At 28.1% G+C, this 20,873-nt stretch overlaps 2 protein-coding genes across 6 annotated transcripts; one reads left to right on the top strand and one right to left on the bottom strand.

Annotated features, from left to right (window-relative positions):
* Positions 1-47: 47 nt before the first annotated feature.
* LOC113794230 (uncharacterized) lies at positions 48-8,378 on the bottom strand. 4 transcript variants are annotated; one of them, XM_075822055.1, is made up of 10 exons: positions 8,254-8,378; positions 7,572-8,014; positions 6,182-7,045; positions 5,129-5,203; positions 4,731-5,063; positions 1,847-4,670; positions 1,576-1,766; positions 1,435-1,490; positions 804-1,373; positions 512-651 (listed from the first exon to the last, which is right to left on the bottom strand). In XM_075822055.1, exons 3-10 carry the CDS (start codon positions 7,023-7,025, stop codon positions 643-645), a joined length of 4,902 nt encoding a protein of 1,633 aa, XP_075678170.1. In that variant the 5' UTR covers positions 7,026-7,045; positions 7,572-8,014; positions 8,254-8,378; the 3' UTR covers positions 512-642. The 4 variants fall into 4 exon arrangements, with proteins under 4 accessions (XP_027200133.1, XP_075678169.1, XP_027200134.1 ...); XM_027344332.2 differs by having other exon boundaries at positions 48-1,373; positions 8,254-8,376; XM_075822054.1 differs by lacking the exons at positions 7,572-8,014; positions 8,254-8,378 and having other exon boundaries at positions 48-1,373; positions 6,182-7,060.
* Positions 8,379-8,993: 615 nt separating this feature from the next.
* LOC113794244 (uncharacterized) lies at positions 8,994-14,202 on the top strand. Of its 2 annotated transcripts, none has more exons than XM_075822058.1 (2): positions 8,994-10,420; positions 10,486-14,202. In XM_075822058.1, exon 2 carries the CDS (start codon positions 10,494-10,496, stop codon positions 13,602-13,604), a length of 3,111 nt encoding a protein of 1,036 aa, XP_075678173.1. In that variant the 5' UTR covers positions 8,994-10,420; positions 10,486-10,493; the 3' UTR covers positions 13,605-14,202. The 2 variants fall into 2 exon arrangements, with proteins under 2 accessions (XP_075678173.1, XP_075678172.1); XM_075822057.1 differs by having other exon boundaries at positions 10,481-14,202.
* The last annotated feature ends 6,671 nt before the right edge of the window (positions 14,203-20,873 follow it).

Raw genomic sequence — 20,873 nt, 5'->3', positions numbered from 1 at the left:
AACAAAAAAAAATATTTAGATAGAAAACCAAAAAACAAAATTCAAAATTTAAAATTTAACGATTTTAATGAAATAAAATTTTTTTTTTAAATAAAGAAAATACTAACCAAAAAAAAATTACATCAAATAATTTCTAATAATCGTCGTCGTTGTTGTTGTTGTATATTCTCAATTTGCTAAAATTTTTTATCACATCAAATTGTTAACAAATGATAAAAGTTTTTGTAGAGATTCATCAAGAAAAAAAAAGATTTGCAGAAAACAATCAATAAAGCTATTAAATCTAGAAAACTATTCTAAATTGTTTGTGTGTGTGACGAGAATATGCTGCTGTAATCATCTCTCTCTACAATAATCGAATTTTAAGATCGCCATTTACGATTCAATTCAAACCAAAGTGTTATATCGGAATCAATTGATGATGATGAAAATGATGATTGCAGATCATTACGAATATAATGTTTACGTTTACGTTCATGTTCTTTAATCTGTTGCCATCGTTGATGTATTTCATTAGCATGTGGTATAATTACTTTATATGGTTTTTTTGATAATTTATAGATTTTTCTTTTTTGTTTACCATGTTTTTTATTATTATTAATGATCGATGATTGTCCTAATCTGATTAATCGTCGATGTAAATTATCCGGACTATTTGAATTTGATTCAATCAAATTTAATGGCGATAATCCATGATGGCCATATAGATAACAACGAGAGAAATCATATCCATCATCATCATCACATTTTCTTTTAGTAACACAACAACTATGGCTTGTATCATTATCTCTAGGCCATCTTACCTTTTGATCTGATTGATCCATATTTTTTTGATTATCAGCCGCTGTTGTTGTTGCTGATGTTGCAGCATTTTTTTCTTTTCTGGAACCATCATCATTATTATCATCATCATCTTCTTCTTCTTCTTGACCTGATCGTTGAACTATTTTTCTTGATACTGCCATTTCATCCATTTTTGATCCATGAACACCAGTACTTTTATAAAGATTTTCATATATCACATCAACTAATTCACCTTGATAAGAATCACCTCTTCGATGTTGTGATTTATGATATTCATATTTATAATCAACAACTAAACCATGTGGATGTCTATCATAATCTAATAGTGGATCCATTTTCGAATGACCATGATGATGATGATGATGATGACGTTGAGTAGCCGATTCTCTTTCATTTTTTCTTTTCTCATATTCATCATGATTATGAGTAGTTTCAGATGTATCGGAAGAAACATCTGATGGGCCAAAATTTTTCGAAGAATAATGTCCATGACTTTGACGTTTATGTTGTTGATCAGTTTCAGCATGCAAACGTTCATAGTTTGCAGCTAAATCATCATAACTGATTGACTTGAACGTGAAAAAAAAATTATCAAAAAAAACTATAAAAATAAAATCTAAACATGCTTACTTTAGTCATATAAGCTAATTTTTTCTGATTTGAACGTGATAATTGTCGAAGTAAATCTAAAATCATTTGTTTTTTAAAAGTTAAAGTCATTTACACTTTTACAACAAAAATTTGGTTAGAAAGAAAAAAAAATTTCATTACCATAAAGATACATTTCATAAGCACGATAAGTGTATGGACCTTTAAAATCAACCATTCCTGGTGCTTTCATTTCACGACGAAATCGATCAACTAACCGACGAACTGATTGTGGTTCATTTGTACGTCCAGTACGGATTTGATAACGTTTTAAATCATATAATTCTTCAAACAATTGTCTTTCTAGATAATATCTAGATAATATTTTAGTCATGATAATGGAAAAAAAATTCAATGAGAAAAAATTTTTAAAATCTAAAAAAATTCTACCAACTTTCTCAAATATTTTTCTACTGTTTGATTGATTATTTTTGGATCAATCCGTGAATATTCATCATTCATTGATGTTGAAGGTAAATATCCCATACTACCACCATGTCTATCATTATGATGATGGTGATGATGTTTGTAATGATGATCATGTTTACCCGATAATACTAAATGATTAGGTGAATGATCCGTATGTTGATGTTGACGATGATAATCATCTGACCAATATGAATCTACTTTTGGTCGAACATAATCATAAGATTTTTTCTTGCCTTTTAATTGACGAACAGGACCAAATGATGATTCAAAAACAGTTGATGATGCTGGTTGATCATTAATATTACCAGATGATTGTTGATTTTCATTCAATTCAATTGAACCTTTTGTATATGAATTTCGTCGTAACAAAATTCGACTAGGTGGTTCAGTAAGTGAATCTTTTTGTTCACTTTCAACTTTGGCAGTAACATTTGCATCATCATTAATTTCATCATCTGGAGCAATAATCGGTTCTTGAACTTTTGGTTTTTCAACGGAATCAACACTTTTGATTGAATGTAAAGCACCATCAACACTTGTATTATCATCACCAGCATTATCGAGGCTTTTTACATCAGAATCAGCAGTATCAATTATTTTTTCGCCTGTCGTATCGATAACATCATCAGCATCATGCATAGAAGAAACATCTGTTTTTATCATTTCAGATGGTATATCATCAATGACATCAAATTTGATTTCTTTTTTATAAATCTCATCTTCATTCACTTCATTAAGATCTTCATCAGTTTTCACAGTTTCATGATCAATGTTCGTATCTTGTTCATTTTGGTCATCCAATGTTTCAACTTCCTCTTTTTTATTTTCTTCTTGATCGCCAATAACTTCAACAATCCGAGGTTCATCATCATCATCAGGAACTTTTTGCGTAATGCTAACGATCACCAATTGATCAGTTGGTTTATCAGTGGAATCTTGGTCTGATTTTATAGATTTAACTTCATCTTCAATTGAATTAGCAGCTGATAATTTTTGTGATTGTAAACTTTCGATTGATTTTTGTGCTTTAAATTTAGGCTCTTCTAATATATTGGAAATTGAACGTTTTCTTCTTTCATCATCATCATCATTATTATCATCTTCTATTCCTATATTATCATCATCATTTAATGATTGAACAAAATCTCGTTGTATCAATTCTTGGGGAATTTCTGGTCGATTTCTATCTTTCGAATCAGATCGTATCGTTTCATGAATATGATCAACAGTGCCATCTTCTGTTTCGTGTGTTGATTCGATTTTTGAATCTTTTCGTTTTATATCAACAAGATTTGATTCAGATGACGATGATGATGATGATGATAAAGTTTTTCTTTTCATTTCTATTTCATTTTCTTTTACTTTATTCGACAAACTTGTCCGGCGTTGTTCTTCATTTTCAAAACCAGAATCAGGCGTTTTTTTGTCCATCATTTGTTCGGAAATTGTTTCATCGAATTCTTTAAGATTTGAAATTTCTTCCACTTTTTCATCATCATCATCTTCACCAATATTACTATGATCATCTTTAAGTTCACTATTCAGGTCTTCTGCTATTTTATCATCTTCTTCTCCAATATAATCTTCATCATTATCATGTGATTTTATCAATTTTTGTTCAGATTTTTCACTTTTTTTCGATAATAATTTCTCATGTTCATCTACATCATCTGATGCTGTATAAAACGTATCATGTGTTTTTAGAATAACCGAAACTTGACCATCACTAATGACACGAGATTTTTTTAATTTTTTTGTCCGTTTTTGTGATACAGATGATGAAATTTTTTTCAATGGTGAAACACGTTTAACATAATAAACTGGTACTAATGCTGTTCCTGTTGCTATTGATTTATCCGAACTATGAGTAATTTCATTATTTTCCAATGTTGTTAATGGTAATGTTGTTCCAGCTACTGCAGCCAATGGTGTAGTAGTAGTCAAATAGACATTTGTTATGATTGCTTGTTTTAAATGTGTAGGATGTTTATTATTTTCACCATTACCATCCAAAATAGTATCAAATTCACGAACATTTTTCAAACGATCAGTAAAATGATGACGATGATGATGATGATTATGAGCGGTAGCTGAATGAACAACCGAATTCGATGGTGATGAAGATGGTAATGATGATGAAGATTGAGATTTTGATGAAACAGCTCTAGTCTGTTCATTTGTTTGTTGATTATTTTGTACGAGATTAGGCAGTTTTGTAGTGGTATTATCATCATCGAAACGAGCCAATTTTGATTTAGATTTATGTCGTTGTTGTTCGATTTCATTATTTTGAATTTTGGATTCTTGTGATCGTCTGGATTTGATTTTTGAAAAATTTGTATCTAATAAAATGGGAGCATTTTGTTGTTGTTGTTCTTGTTGTAAAGTAACATTAGAAACTGATGATACATCTTTATTTGAAGAAGGTGATAATTGAAATTTTGAATTTTCCATTTCACTATGCAGATTATAATTGTTATGATCAGCAAGTTGACTATCAATTTGTGATAATGGTTGTGCACCATGTCTTCGAAGATAATCTAATAATTCATCTAGATTTGTTGAAGTTGTTGTTGTTGTTATTGATCCATTCTGTAATGCAGCATCTAATGGTGTTAGATATTGATTACGTACTTTCATAATTGAATTCATATTAGCACCATATGAAACAAGTAAACTACACATTTCAATATTATGATTAAAAGCAGCAATATGTAATGGTGATCTTCCATAAAGATTAACTGCATTTACAGATTCGGGTGATTGATCTAAAAACCATTTTACAAGATCTAAAGATGAAGAGATTCAGAGAAAATTGATTAAATTAAAAAAAAATTTGTTCAACTTACCAACACGTCCAGATTTAACAGCATCATGAAGTGGTAAATCACCGCGAACATTTTTCAACCATAAATTTGCACCATTTTCTTGTAGTATTTTTAATGTTTCAAATTGTCCTTTAGCTGCACCACAATGTGCTGCAGTACGACCTTTATGATCTTGATGATCTAATTGTGCACCGGATTCTAATAATAACCGTACACAATCTGGATGACCTAATGCTACTGCATAGAATAATGGTGTACAACCACCAGAATCTAATTGATGTACATCAGCACCACACATTGTTATTAATGTATGAACACAACGATAATGTCCACGACTTGATGCACAATGTAATGCTAATTAATTAATGAATATTGAAATTAAAAAGTCAATCTTCAATCTTATTTCTGATATTTCTAACCTGAAAGACCGTCTTTATCTTGTTGTGATATTTCGGCACCAGCTTTTACCAAAACCAATAATGCATCATGATTACCTGTTAATATTATTGTTGGTTATTCAAGTTTTATAGAACAAAAAATCAAAATCAGAAAAAAAATTTTTGGGGACAATCAAACACAAATGTCTGAAATGAACACACAACAAAAACAGAATTTACCAGACGAATATTCAAGTCGTCGTCAGGTAAAACAATGAATCCGATCATCTGAAATCGGATATTCGGGTTCCAAAAAAGAAAAAAAAATTTTTTTGTTCCCTACATTAATAAAATATATGGGGTTTTTTCAGAATAATAATAATGATCATATATTGAGGTCAAGGCATCAATCAGTTAGAATTTGTAAATTTAACCTATTAAAAAAACTATAATTATTGAAATTGACCTATTTTGAAATGAGAATTGCATCATAGAATTGGATTTGAAAATGGGGATCAACTTACTCATTTGTCTGTAATGAATGAATGAATGAATGTGGGATACAAATACAGACTGAATTTAGGGAAGCAAAAATGTTTCCAATAAGCGATTATTACAGTGATAGATTTGAATATAAATTCATTTGATTCATTGAAAAACAACAGAATTCTACGATGAATGAAATAGGAAAAAAACATATATGAAAATTATGAATTTATGATTCCTGTTCTCTTCCTTGGAGATTACCTTGGCATAGATAATTACGCACAATATGAAATATTCATCATTACAAAAAAAAATGGTACTCGAAACAATTGGTCAGCATGATGATGATGACCAAAAAAAAAAAAAAAAGAAAATGATTTGAAAAAAAATTATCAACTCTAATTAATTATGCACGAAATAAAATGACCAATATGCTATGGTAACAACAGCAAAAAAAAAAAAATATTTGGTCAAAACAAATCCAGCCAAGTGAAACAAATGAATGAATGAATGGAAAAAATGAAGGTTAGAGAAGTAACCGAAAGAAGATATGGGAAGAATAATGTTTTTTCTTTTGGGAAACAGAATCGAAATAAAACAAACACATACCTGAACTAGCGGACCATATTAATGGTGTTCGTTGTTCATTATCGATACAATTAACATCAATCTGTGGTCTGGTCAGTAAATAGTGTAAGATACGTAATGAAGTTGCTCGACGTTGTGATGATGATTGTTGTTGTTGGCTGGACGACGATTTTGTTTTTGAATTTATCTCCGGTAATAGTAGTGGAATAGGTTCCAATTGATGAAGATTATAAGTTGATGAGCCAAACAATTGTTGTTGCTGTTGTGCTTGAAGAAGATGACGTGTTGATCCAGTTTTACTTGTACTTATTGTATTGCTATTGTCAAGAAAATTCTGTGTAGCATAATGTACTGGATAGGCGCCATAAATATCTGGTGTAGATGGATTGGCACCATGATCAATTGCCATTGTCATGGCATCCAATTGACCACTGACCACAGCCCAATGTATAACTGTATGTAGTTCATGATCGGCAATATTAATCTGTATAGGTGTCATAGATCTAAGTAAATTTTTTATAAGACCAATATCACCATTGATCACAGCCAAATGTAATGGTATATTTCCTTCTTGATCTTGCCATTCGATCATTGATGGCATCATTCGTATTAATAATTGTCCAATATCGGCATTAATATCTGGTCGATTAATTGACAGCGGCCAACAATCAGCACAATGATGTAATGCTGAACGTCCCATACGATCACGTAGTTTGAGCAATTTTGGTTCATGTCGTAATAATTCAATAACATCATCATAATGACCACGACGTATTAATGCTAAAAGCTGAGCAAAATTTGAATGTAAATGAAATGTATATGGAGCCATATCATGTTTTGAATGTTTAACAAATGATTTATCCATTTTATCAATCTGTCGATTGCCTATATTTAAAACAAAAAAAGAAAGATAAAAATGTCTATGATACAATTAGAATTGTGTGTGTGTTTTAGTAATATATTTTTTTGGAAATGAAATCCATTTTGGAAATCAAAATTCATTGAGTTAGAATATATGGGTCACCATTATTGTTAAACCGGACGCTATTTTCTTTTTTTTTGGTCCGAATTTATGCTTATGAATTTTGTTGGAATCTATAGCAACCATAAAATGAAAATGAATAATATCAGATCAGATTCAGAAATGGAAGAATTACATCAGAACATAATTTCTGATATTGCAAATTGGATAACAAAAAAAACATTACTAAATAAAATGATAGGGCCATCTACTGTCACTTACTGATAATATTTTGGGTTAAAATGATTCAAAAACAAAACAAACAAATTGCTGATGGGTAAATAACGAAATAAAAAAGGAATAAACATTAGGTTTTTTTTTATAATTTGGATTAATTTTTGGAAAAAAAAATCTGAAATGAATTTATCAAAAAAAAAAAAAAAAACTTACCCAACAACAACAACAAAAACAAAAATCTCTAATTAGCAATTTTGGCACAATTCGATCGCATTCTGTTGAAATAGGTAAAGTTGAGTAAAATTTGATAAATTTTGTAAATTTTTTTTAATTTAGCTAAGACAAATGATCAAGATTTGATTGGTATTTTTTCTTTCAGTGAATAAAACGTCCGGCTTCTTTAAGCCCATATTTCGAAATGACAAACAAAATAATATGATCATTATTATTGGCTGACCGTTAAAAAAATAAGGCCAAATTTAGGTCATCTATCTGTGGTCAAATCATTAGTTACATTTCAGATAGGTAACCAAAAAAAAATGATATTTAAATACAATGTACTGCTGGCGGTACTGTAGGTGTTCAAGGCAAATGACGAGAGAAAAAAAAAGGGTACAACACTTGTAAAAATAATGATGATGATGACCAAAATTAATCTGCGAGCAAAAAAAAGGGAATTCAGGTTAATCACATAATTTCTATACACATTCTATAGAAGAATCTAGTTTGTAATTTGAAATATAATTTCTTTTTGAACATTTTTTTATCGGCAAAACATTGAACACACACGTTCGACATAAATTTGTCGTTAATGATCAATCATAGACCGACAATACTTTTTTGATAAATTTAAAACAAAAAAAAAACATTTTTTATATATCAAAAATATTATTACCTGACAGTTGAGCAATGTGTCTGTCATCATTTCATTATGCACACGTTTCAAACGGCGTCTCAAACAAATGAATATTTTCATTTTTTTTTGGGAACAAGTTAATAACAATAAACATTTGAGAATGTAGAACAGAAGAAGTTTTTGCTATAGAATTTCGATTCATACATTCTGCTGTTGTCGATATTGATCGATATCGGAAAAAAAGATTATTAAAAGTTTCGGTTGTCTTTTCATTATTATCGATAAATCTGATAATCAGTTTTTTGATGAGAAAAGTTTGATGAGAAATTCATTCGAATTTTCGAAATGAAGGAAGGAAGATTCGCGAATTAAAAATAATCCATTTTCATACACACTATGGCCATCTAGTTTGTATCGAGCGAACTAAAATTTCAACACACCTTTATTTTTTTGTTTTTCCCTTTTCAGATTGACTTTTGAGATATTTGAGAAATTTCTTTTTTACTAAATTCAACAATTTTGATCATCAAATCATTGAAGATTCCCCGAATAAATCAATTAACCTGGAATCAATCAAATTTACTCATTTAAATCAAAAAAAAAAAAAAAAGTTTTTATCAAAAAACATTCAAATACGTCTTTTATGAATAAAGTCATTTAGCTCCACAAAAAAAAAAACAAAGAACAAGAAAAAAACTACTGCCACTACTATGGTTGATCGAGTAGAGTGGTAGCAGCTATGTATATAGCGTGTGTGTGTATGAACAATAGGATTCCTTCGAATCAAGGATCGTTGTACGATTGTCATCATCGTCGTCGTCGTCGTTTACTCAAATGAGATTCACATTTTTAATACTTGTTTTTCTTTTTTTTTCTTTCTTTTTTTTACACGGATTACACTAAATGTGTGTGTGTTTTGATGATAATAATTTTCAATGCTTTTTTCTCCCAATGTATTTCGCTCCTGGCTTTTTTTAACATCCGAAGAAAAAAAAGTGAATGAGTGGTGTGTGTGTGTGTGTGAAAGTGTGGAATGTTTTGTGTTGTGTTTGTTTGTATATCTATCAAATCCCCTTTCTTCTTCTCTGTCTGCCTGTGTATAATGAGCTCATTGTGACTCGAGTTTGCTCCTTTTTTTTTTCTTGCTTCTTGGTTCTTTTTTTTACATCGATCAAAACGAAAAAATAGGGGATTTTTGTTCGATGATATAAGCCAGCGACCGCCACTATCTTGTAAAAAAAAAGAAAACAACAACGAAACCTGTGGTGTGTGTTGAATTGGATTCGTTTTTTTGGTGGGTTTCATCGTTTCTCTCTCTCATTCCTATGCAAAAAGTGTGTGTGTTACACAACAATGTTGTTGTAACCTTTACCCTTGGTTCCATGCGTTTTTTTGATGATCGCATCGCATTAGACTGAAAAAAACCTTTAATAAAAACATTTCAAAGATCGCATGTGTGTGTGCGTCGTCTATCAATATATATAGTGAAAGACACATCGAATCATATTTGATTTTGATTTTGATTTTATCAACAAAAAAGATATCAGTCGTCTTTTTTTTGGCGCGCTTGGTTTTTTGATTGACATCCTCATCACCAACGACAACGACGACGATAATAAATACTTAATCCTGCTCTGATGTGAATGAAGATTTTTGTTCTGTTTCGATGTCTTATGGTGGTGGCCTGATGGTCTTTATATGAAAATTCTTCCTTGATATTTTTTTGATGCTACTGGTGGTTGATCATCATTGAATCATACTCAAAAAAGACTTCCAAAAAACAAAACAAAAAGAAAGTATTATTAATTCATTTAAGTATTTTAATCATCGTCTACCTCTGCTGCTTTTCTGTTGCTGCTAAATTGAAAGAAAAGAGAGAAGCCAAAATATATTTTTGTGTTTGTGTTTTGATGAAAATCCATTGAATCCAAGTTATCATTTTGTTGATATCATCGAGCAAATCAATCCGTCATATAAACCATTATTTTTTTTTGACAGAAGACATTTATTGTGACTGTTAAAGATCCTTAACAACAACAACAAGACAACGAAAAACGTGTGAAAAACAAGAAAAATGCAATACACACCAGCAAAAAATGTCATTTGATCATCGAGAATAACCGATTTTTTCATGTTTTGAAATAAAATTTTTGGTCTTCCTTTTTTCTTCTCTCCAGGTTGCTATTAATTATTCAGGAAAAGAAAGGTATTTTTAAAGTTGTAAATCTCCAAAATAGTAATTACATTCGATTTTTTTAAATTTTAGTATAGTGTTGACAATGAAAATGACCGAAAGATTTGAATCCTCATCAACAACAACATCATCCTCTACCAATAGTGGTGGTGCTGTTATTAATAATTATAATAATAATAATAATTCTTCCGCTGATCTTATTTTGGTTACGAAACATAAAAGACTTAAAAATTCATCAAAATCATCATCATCATCAGCAACAACGATGATTGAAAATAATAATTCTGTATTTATTGATAATCCATTGAGTGTTGATACATCATCATTATCACCAGCAGCAGCAACTATTGTAAATGGACAACAATTACCAATGGAAATAGCAACATCATCATCATCATTATCATCACCAACTAAACCATTAAAAATTGTATTAAAAGTTGGCCATGCTGGTTCATATTCACCTGCATCATCAACAAATACAGCAACATCTTTTCTTAATAATCAGAATAATAATACTGATAATAATCATGTTGTTATTAATAATGATATTTCAAAAGATTCAAGAATATTTTCTATTGGTGGTGATAATAATTCACCATCATCATCATCATCATTAACACCACCAGAATTATTACCATTAAATAGTGATGCATTTCATCATAATGTTGATTTTCAACAAATTGATCGTATTAATAATAATAATCGTAAAGCAAAAAAGAAGAAAAAGAAACATCATCACCATCACCATCATCACCACCATCACCATCATAATCATAATAATAATAATAATCATGATTTAACATCATCAAATTCTATTCTAGATAATACTAATCATAATGATCATCAATCACAAACAAATTCAATCGACCAAAGTAAAGAATTAAATAATAGCAGCAGTAGTAGTAGTAGTAGTAATAATAACAACAACACCTCTATTGTTAACGATTTTGTCAACAATGTAAAAAATGTAAATAATAATAATAATGAAAATGAAAAAACGTTACAAATCACCGATTCTTTGCCAACAACAACAACAACCTCATCTAATAATATTATTAAGAATTCTTTATCGAATGTTGATGATCAAACAGTTAATAATAATAATAGTGATTGTATGGAATTATCGGATGGACATTCATTCAAAGAAAATTCTATCGTTTTTCCTGAACAAACTGATAAAACTATTCAACATCAAGAATCAGTTGAAATGATTGATGATAATGATGAGGATAATGATGAAGAAGATGATGATGTTATATTATCAATGAATCAAGATTCAATATTTTCATCAGTCGATTTGATTGATGTTGATTCATGTTCAAAATTAGATATATCAGCACTTGTACCTGATGATGGTGATGAAATGATTGGTGAATTAAATAATGGTGGTCAAATGAATAATAGTGGTGGTGATGATTCACAACAATCTGCATTTTTTGATTTGAAATCATCGGAAAATAATAATAATAAAGATATACATCGAAAATTAAAATCAACATCATCAGTTTATCGGCAATTATTACAAAAAGGTTATGTTCGTTGTGATTCAAATAATCTATATGAACATTTAAGAAGGTGTGAAAAAATGAAAAATTCATTAACAAAATTTCGAAAATCATCATCATCATCAAATCAAATTGTATTTCAAAATTTTCTACTATCCTTATTGAAACGTCTTGAAATGAAAGATCCACAGAAATTATTTGCATGGCCTGTAATTGATTCATTAACACCTGGTTATTCACAAATTGTAAAACATCCAATGGATTTTAATACAATAAGAAAAAAAATTGAACATAATATTTATCAATCAGTTGCTGAATTAAAATATGATGTAAGATTATTATGTGAAAATGCTATCCGATATTATCGTCATTCAGGAATGCATTATTGTCAAGCATCACGTTTATGGTATTTTGCTAAAACACGTATATTTGCACGTGATCAATTAGCTGAACAATTAAAACAATTTCCACCATTAACAATATCGGATTTAGGTATGGATAATCCGAATAAAATTTCATTGAATAAATTGAATGGAACAAATACGACGACAACAACAACATCAACATCATCAATCATAACAAATGGCATTTCATCTGCAAATGTAAAAAAATTTCCAGAAACATTAACATTACAATCATTATTGAATGATACAAAATGTGAACCAATGTTAAATGTTGATTATAAAAATGGATTTACTGATTGTTTCAATGATACTAAAGAGTTAATAGAACAAACACCACAACAAATTTTACAGGAACATCAACAAAAACTTCAACAACAACAATCTTCTTCTGCCACCACCAATTCTACTACTGCTGTAGAAATTCCCGAATTAACACTTTTACGTCCAGAAAAGAATAAAAATATTATTTTTAATCGTCAAAATGAAGATGGTACAACAACATTACCATTCATTATTGATAATCGTATTACTAATGATCAATCAAATGATAATGATCATCAAATAATAACATTAGGTCATTTAACTGGTACACATTTAAATGAAGGAACAACATCATTACCAATATATCAAATATCTGAAATGGAACGTATTTATCCATATAATTATACGGATGAATTATTAAAAAATTCATTTATTAGTCATCTACCTTATATGAATTCTGATCAATCAACAATAAATCATAATGATACATTATTATTATTTAATACATTTGATAAATTTGAACAAACAAAACATAATGAAGAAATTGAACGTATTGCAAATGATGGTGAATATTTAATGAAATCTTATGTTGATTCATTATTATCGATTGTATCGAATGGTGATTATCAACCACCACCAAATACACCACCAACTGAATCAATAACAGATATGGATTTGGATTTGTGTAGTGTGGATAATATTGATGAAAATTCGGAAGAATCGGAAAAAGAAGATCTTTTACAAAAACGTTTGAAAGAAACAAAACAACTTTTAGAAAATTTGGAAGAAATACAACAAAAACGTTTAAAACAAACAAATGAACCAATACAACCATCATCTGATGAAATTGAAGTTGCTGATAAAGTTACAACAAGTTTAGTTGATATTATTAAACAATGGTTTAATCCACAAGATATTGTTGATGATAGAATTATTCATCAAAATCTTGGAATCGAATTCAATTACGATGATAATAATCAAACTGAACAACAATCACCATTGACTGATCAATTAAGCAATCATTAGATTATGAATATTGAAAAAAAACCGAATCTTGAATCCACATTTTTTTGGCCATTTTTTTCTACCACCATTTTTAGTTAATTAATCAACAAAATTCATTCAATTTGAAAAAGAAAATAATTCATCCATATCCACATCATCATCATCATCATTATGACCAAATAAATTCCAATTCGATTCATAATGCCCCAATCCTCCCTTCATTTTATTATTTTTATCATCATCCAATCAAATCAATCAAACGAGCATTTTGTCATCATTTTTTTTCATTAAAGAAAAGTTTTTAAAATTCAGACACTCACATTACATTACATTTTCTCTTCTTCTTCTTCATTGACATTGTTCATTAATGTGTATTTCATTATTATTTTTAAGAAAAAATTATTATTATTATTATTATTATTATCTGTATAAGGATAAAATGGAATTTAATAAAAATATTTAATTTACATCGTATTTAAATAAAAAGGACAAGTTTATTGATTTATTTGTTGATGGTGATCTTCGATGGTTGTCGCTGCTTCAATTACTTCGTCGAAGTACACTTCTTCTCCGTGATTCACTCTGCGATCAATCATCACACTTTCGCATGTACGTTTGATGGAATTTAATAATAACTAAATAAATAAATAAATAAATTTTACAATTTAAAAACTTTAAATAAAGTTTGTTTATTTTTTTCAATTACGTTTTTCATCACGTGTTAATAATGATTTTTTTTTCAAGGGGTCCAAGGTATTTTAAAGCGCGCTTGTTAATAAGATTATTTACATGCTATGTTTGTTGTTCAAATCGTTGTAATCAAATTATAGTGATGAACGAATTAATCGATAGTCATTTCCATCAATGTGTCGACATCTAGCGCAAATAAATTTAATGTTAAAATTTTCAAATTTTTTTTTTTGATTAATAATGATTATTAAATTTAGAAAAATATATACATCAACAATACCATTTGAAAATGTATATAATTGCAGTTATTTGGCTTCATTTAAAATCACCTAAACAACTCTACCATACGAAATAACTACAATAAAAGATAAAAGACGATCAACAAATGCAATAACGTTTGTTATTTAAAACAAGCTAAACGGCCGTGGTATTCGTTATTATTTTGTTGTTGGAATTGCCATAGTTTTCAACCGATTAAACGTCCGAAATCATCAAGTTTAACAATGTTTTGAAAAGAAAATTTTCAAATATCTTCTCAACAAATGTAATAACGTTTGTTATTTAAAACAAGCTAAACGGCCGTGGTATTCGTTATTATTTTGTTGTTGGAACTGTAAGACTTATAAACCGATTAAGCGTTCAAAAACATCAAGTTATCGTCTAATAATATTCGTCGTTATTTATATCGACGAATAAAAAAAAAAGTTAATTTAGTAATTAACTTTAAGGATAACAAAGATAAACGAAAATTGTAAATATTTTCACTATTGACAAAAAATAAATAATTGACACAGACTTTATTGGTTGAATCTTATGAAAGGCTTAGACCTTTTGATTCACTAAACCAATTTGGTTGAAGACTGCACTCCTGCCAAAAATTTCATTCAATTTGGTTGAAGACTGCAGTCCTGCCAAAAATTTCATTCAAAACTGTATATCGAAAAATAGAATTATCGCTACCAATATTGAATCAACAATTATAGAATCATAAATCTTATTTAATTATTTTTTTAAAACCAATTTAAAATTGTAAAATCGTAATAAAATTTTATTACAACCAAAAAAAAAAAATTATTCATTTTTTTCCATAATTAGCCAGCGAATTTCGCATTATCTTCCGCTGAAACAGCAGAAGAATTCTGGTTTAAAAATTTTGTAAATTGTTTTATTAATTGACATTGAAGTTGGTCATTCAAATTGGGCAATTATTTGTTCCAATGATAATAATTTATAACCATTATTATCAGATAATAATAATGATGATTTTGGACAAGATATTCGTAATGTTTGATGTTCGATTAATGATTGATTATTTGATGATTGTTCGATGGTAATAACATTTTCAGGTGAATGATGTTCGGTAATTATTTCATCAAATTCAATATCATCATCGAAATTAGATTCATTTGGTTTTTTAATGATCGGTTGATCAGTATCGACTAATAAATCTGGTGATGATAATCGATATGCCACTTTGTTAAATATTTGACGACGACGTTGAATATCAGGTAAAGGTGTTGATTGTACAGGTGGTTTATTTCGTTTGATTTGTTGATTTTTTTCAGTTAACAGCGTTGAAAAATTATCACTTGTATCCTGTGGTAATGGATTTTTATCATCAAAAATTGATAAATTATTTTTACCAACAACAATTCTATCATTATCATTGGCAATAATATCACTTGAACAATCCAAATCAAAACTATAATCATTAAATGAATCATCCGATACTACTGTTGTTGGTTGACATTTTTCCAAATCTTTTTTAAATGCATCGACCCATTTTTTAAAATTTATATTCGGTGATGATGAAATTTCCATTATTGGTTGTTGTTGTTGTTTTTCTAATACTTTTATCAATGATGGAATTACTTGAATATCATCATCATCTTGTTCTTCATCTTCAAAATCATCATCATCAATGTCATGGTCATGGTCATCATCATCAACATTATGATCATTATCAACAGCGTCATTATTGATGATATTATCATTTTGTTTGTTATGAATGCATTTTTTATTCTTTCATTAATAATATTTTCTAATGGTCTAAATGATTTTACGGTAGAATCATTTTCATTTTGATCAATGGAACATATTAAAGCATTTGAAAGTCCATTTGATAATTTTGAATCACCATTCATATTTCACAAAATTTACAATTAGAAATTTGAAAACAATCAGATATTCGAACAATAAAAAAAACTGAAAATTCGATTCTTCACACACATGCACAAACAAATTACCGAATCTTGAATCCACATTTTTTTGGCCATTTTTTTCTACCACCATTTTTAGTTAATTAATCAACAAAATTCATTCAATTTGAAAAAGAAAATAATTCATCCATATCCACATCATCATCATCATCATTATGAGCAAATAAATTCCAATTCGATTCATAATGCCCCAATCCTCCCTTCATTTTATTATTTTTATCATCATCCAATCAAATCATCAATCAAACGAGCATTTTGTCATCATTTTTTTTCCATTAAAGAAAAGTTTTTAAAATTCAGACACTCACATTACATATTACATTTTCTCTTCTTCTTCTTCATTGACATTGTTCATTAATGTGTATTTCATTATTATTTTTAAGAAAAAATTATTATTATTATTATTATTATTATTATCTGTATAAGGATAAAATGGAATTTAATAATAACTAAATAAATAAATAAATAAATTTTACAATTTAAAAACTTTAATAAAGTTTGTTTATTTTTTTTCAATTACGTTTTTCATCACGTGTTAATAATGATTTTTTTTTCAAGGGGTCCAAGGTATTTTAAAGCGCGCTTGTTAATAAGATTATTTACATGCTATGTTTGTTGTTCAAATCGTTGTAATCAAATTATAGTGATGAACGAATTAATCGATAGTCATTTCCATCAATGTGTCGACATCTAGCGCAAATAAATTTAATGTTAAAATTTTCAAATTTTTTTTTTTGATTAATAATGATTATTAAATTTAGAAAAATATATACATCAACAATACCATTTGAAAATGTATATAATTGCAGTTATTTGGCTTCATTTAAAATCACCTAAACAACTCTACCATACGAAATAACTACAATAAAAGATAAAAGACGATCAACAAATGCAATAACGTCAGTTATTTAAAACAAGCTAAACGGCCGTGGTATTCGTTATTATTTTGTTGTTGGAATTGCCATAGTTTTAAACCGATTAAACGTCCGAAATCATCAAGTTTAACAATGTTTTGAAAAGAAAATTTTCAAATATCTTCTCAACAAATGTAATAACGTTTGTTATTTAAAACAAGTTAAACGGCCATTGATAGTTAATTTTTATTTTGTTGTTGGAACTGTAAGACTTATAAACCGATTAAGCGTTCAAAAACATCAAGTTATCGTCTAATAATATTCGTCGTTATTTATATCGACGAATAAAAAAAAAAGTTAATTTAGTAATTAACTTTAAGGATAACAAAGATAAACGAAAATTGTAAATATTTTCACTATTGACAAAAAATAAATAATTGACACAGACTTTATTGGTTGAATCTTATGAAAGGCTTAGACCTTTTGATTCACTGAACCAATTTGGTTGAAGACTGCACTCCTGCCAAAAATTTCATTCAATTTGGTTGAAGACTGCACTCTTGCCAAAAATTTCATTCAAAACTGTATATCGAAAAATAGAATTATCGCTACCAATATTGAATCAACAATTATAGAATCATAAATCTTATTTAATTATTTTTTTTAAAAAAACCAATTTAAAATCGTAATAAAATTTTATTACAACCAAAAAAAAAAAAAATTATTTATTTTCCATAATTAGCCAGCGAATTTCGCATTTTTTCTTCCGCTGAAACAGCAGAAGAATTCTAGTTTAAAAATTTTGTAAATTGTTTTATTAATTGAGAGACAACAACATTGAAGAAATAAAGCATTTTTAAAAACATTTTATTTACAACAACAACAAATTATTCAAATTGAGCCATTATTTGTTCCAATGATAATAATTTATAACCATTATTATCAGATAATAATAATGATGATTTTGGACAAGATATTCGTAATGTTTGATGTTCGATTAATGATTGATTATTTGATGATTGTTCGATGGTAATAACATTTTCAGGTGAATGATGTTCGGTAATTATTTCATCAAATTCAATATCATCATCAAAATTAGATTCATTTGGTTTTTTAATGATCGGTTGATCTGTATCGATCAATAATTCTGGAGATGATAATCGATATGCCACTTTGTTAAATATTTGACGTTGACGACGTTGAATATCAGGTAATGGTGTTGATTGTACGGGTGGTTTATTTCTTGTGGTTTGTTGATGTTTTTCATTAAGCAGTGTTGAAAAATTATCACTTGTATCCTGTGGTAATGGATTTTTATCATCAAAAATTGATAAATTATTTTTACCAACAACAATTCTATCATTATCATTGGCAATAATATCACTTGAACAATCCAAATCAAAACTATAATCATTAAATGAATCATCCGATACTACTGTTGTTGGTTGACATTTTTCCAAATCTTTTTTAAATGCATCGACCCATTTTTTAAAATTTATATTCGGTGATGATGAAATTTCCATTATCGGTTGTTGTTGTTGTTTTTCTAATACTTTTATCAATGATGGAATTACTTGAATATCATCATCATCTTGTTCTTCATCTTCAAAATCATCATCATCAATGTCATGGTCATGGTCATCATCATCAACATTATGATCATTATCAACAGCGTCATTATTGATGATATTATCATTTTTGTTTGTTATGAATGCATTTTTTATTCTTTCATTAATAATATTTTCTAATGGTCTAAATGATTTTACGGTAGAATCATTTTCATTTTGATCAATGGAACATATTAAAGCATTTGAAAGTCCATTTGATAATTTTGAATCACCATTCATATTTCACAAAATTTACAATTAGAAATTTGAAAACAATCAAAATTTTCGATATTCGAACAATAAAAAAACTGAAAATTCGATTCTTCACACACATGTACAAACAAATTAGTAATGAACGAATTAATCGATAGTCATCGATATACAGTATAGTATAAAATCATGTTCATGTTGACATCTAACGGAAATAAATTCAATTAACCTCAACATAAGCGAGTGTTCTATCGTTTTTTTCCTTATTTTCTAATTATATTGTTTATCGTTTTTCAAAATTTTATTTTTTATTATTATCTTATATTGAATCTTTAAATTTTTAAAATTTTCATTGTGTTCCAATAAAATTAGTTTTAATTTTCAAATAATTTTTAATTTATTCATATTCTTGATCAAAAATCAAACAAAATCAAATTAATTTGGTATTTTTTACATGAGAATACGAAAATTGTTTATTTAAATTTTCAAATATGCACATGAAAACGAAAATTCGGCTTGGAAAATTTTTTTGAATTTCAACATGAATCGCGCTATTCCGACAAAAATAGTCGAAAAAATAGACTTCTACTACAGACAGCAGGTGTCGCTAATTTCAAGAAAAGGCAATTTCACCACAGGTTATAAACCGGACAGCGTGGTGTTTAACACCAGGAACAACAAGATTTCCCCGAACAGAATTTATATAACTGCAGCTTGCTTGGTGACATTTGAAATCATCGTTTGAAGCTCCAAATATTGTAATATATAACATTATCAACTTATAGAATCAATAAACAACAACAATATATCAACATGGTTTTCAAAATGAACAGATTCGAGACAATTTTGTCTTTAATGTTTTTAATAATATTTGTTAATAATGTTATATATTTTTCTATTTTAACATTTAAATTAGATAAAGATCCGGAATTACCGGTATACATGATTGGCAGCAAAAATGCTGCCAATTTGGAGCAGGCGTCAAATGAAAGGCCTAACAAATCGCCGACAAAAATAGTTGGCATGCCTTCATTAATAGAATTTAGAAATTTTAAAAAACTGGCAGATTGCCAAATGGAATTTTACCGCCGCTACATAAGCGGCTTAACTTAATTTAATTTAATTTATTTATTGAATTTTTCAATTTTTAAAAATTTTACAAATAATTTTTATAAATAATTTTAATTTTATCTATTTTTCTTTAACAATTAAAAAAAATTATTCCATTCGATTGTGATAATACGAATTCTGTTCGGGGAAATAATTCGATATAGTAAGCAATAATATTGACATTTAACGAAAATAAATTTAATTAATTTTTTTCAAAATTCAATAAAATTATCGTTATAGATTTAATAAATTACAAATTGAAAAAAAACAACAATATTAACAATGCTCAACGAAAATGTATATAACTGTAGCTTGTTGTTTACATTTGAAATCACCCATTTTTAATACGCTCCAAACATTAAAAACATTAATAAGCTTTAATATCGAATCGAATCAATCAGCATCATCAAAAAAAAATGGATTTTTACAAAAAAATGACTCGATTTCAAATAATTTTATCTTTAATGTTTTTAACTATATTCGTGAATAATGTCATTTATTTCACGATATTGACATTGAAATTACACGATTTGCCAAAAATTCCGGTATTCCCGGATAGAAAATACGTAACTGGCAGCAAAAATGCTGCCAATTTGGAGC

Source organism: Dermatophagoides pteronyssinus, unplaced genomic scaffold (assembly GCF_027571235.1).
Source record: "Dermatophagoides pteronyssinus isolate colony J.1.1.1.1 unplaced genomic scaffold, Derpt_VIB-CSIC_2022.12 sq0015, whole genome shotgun sequence".
In the NCBI taxonomy this organism is placed as follows: domain Eukaryota; kingdom Metazoa; phylum Arthropoda; class Arachnida; order Sarcoptiformes; family Pyroglyphidae; genus Dermatophagoides; species Dermatophagoides pteronyssinus.
Note: the sequence above shows the minus strand (reverse complement) of the source record. Positions and strands in the feature narration are given on the sequence as shown.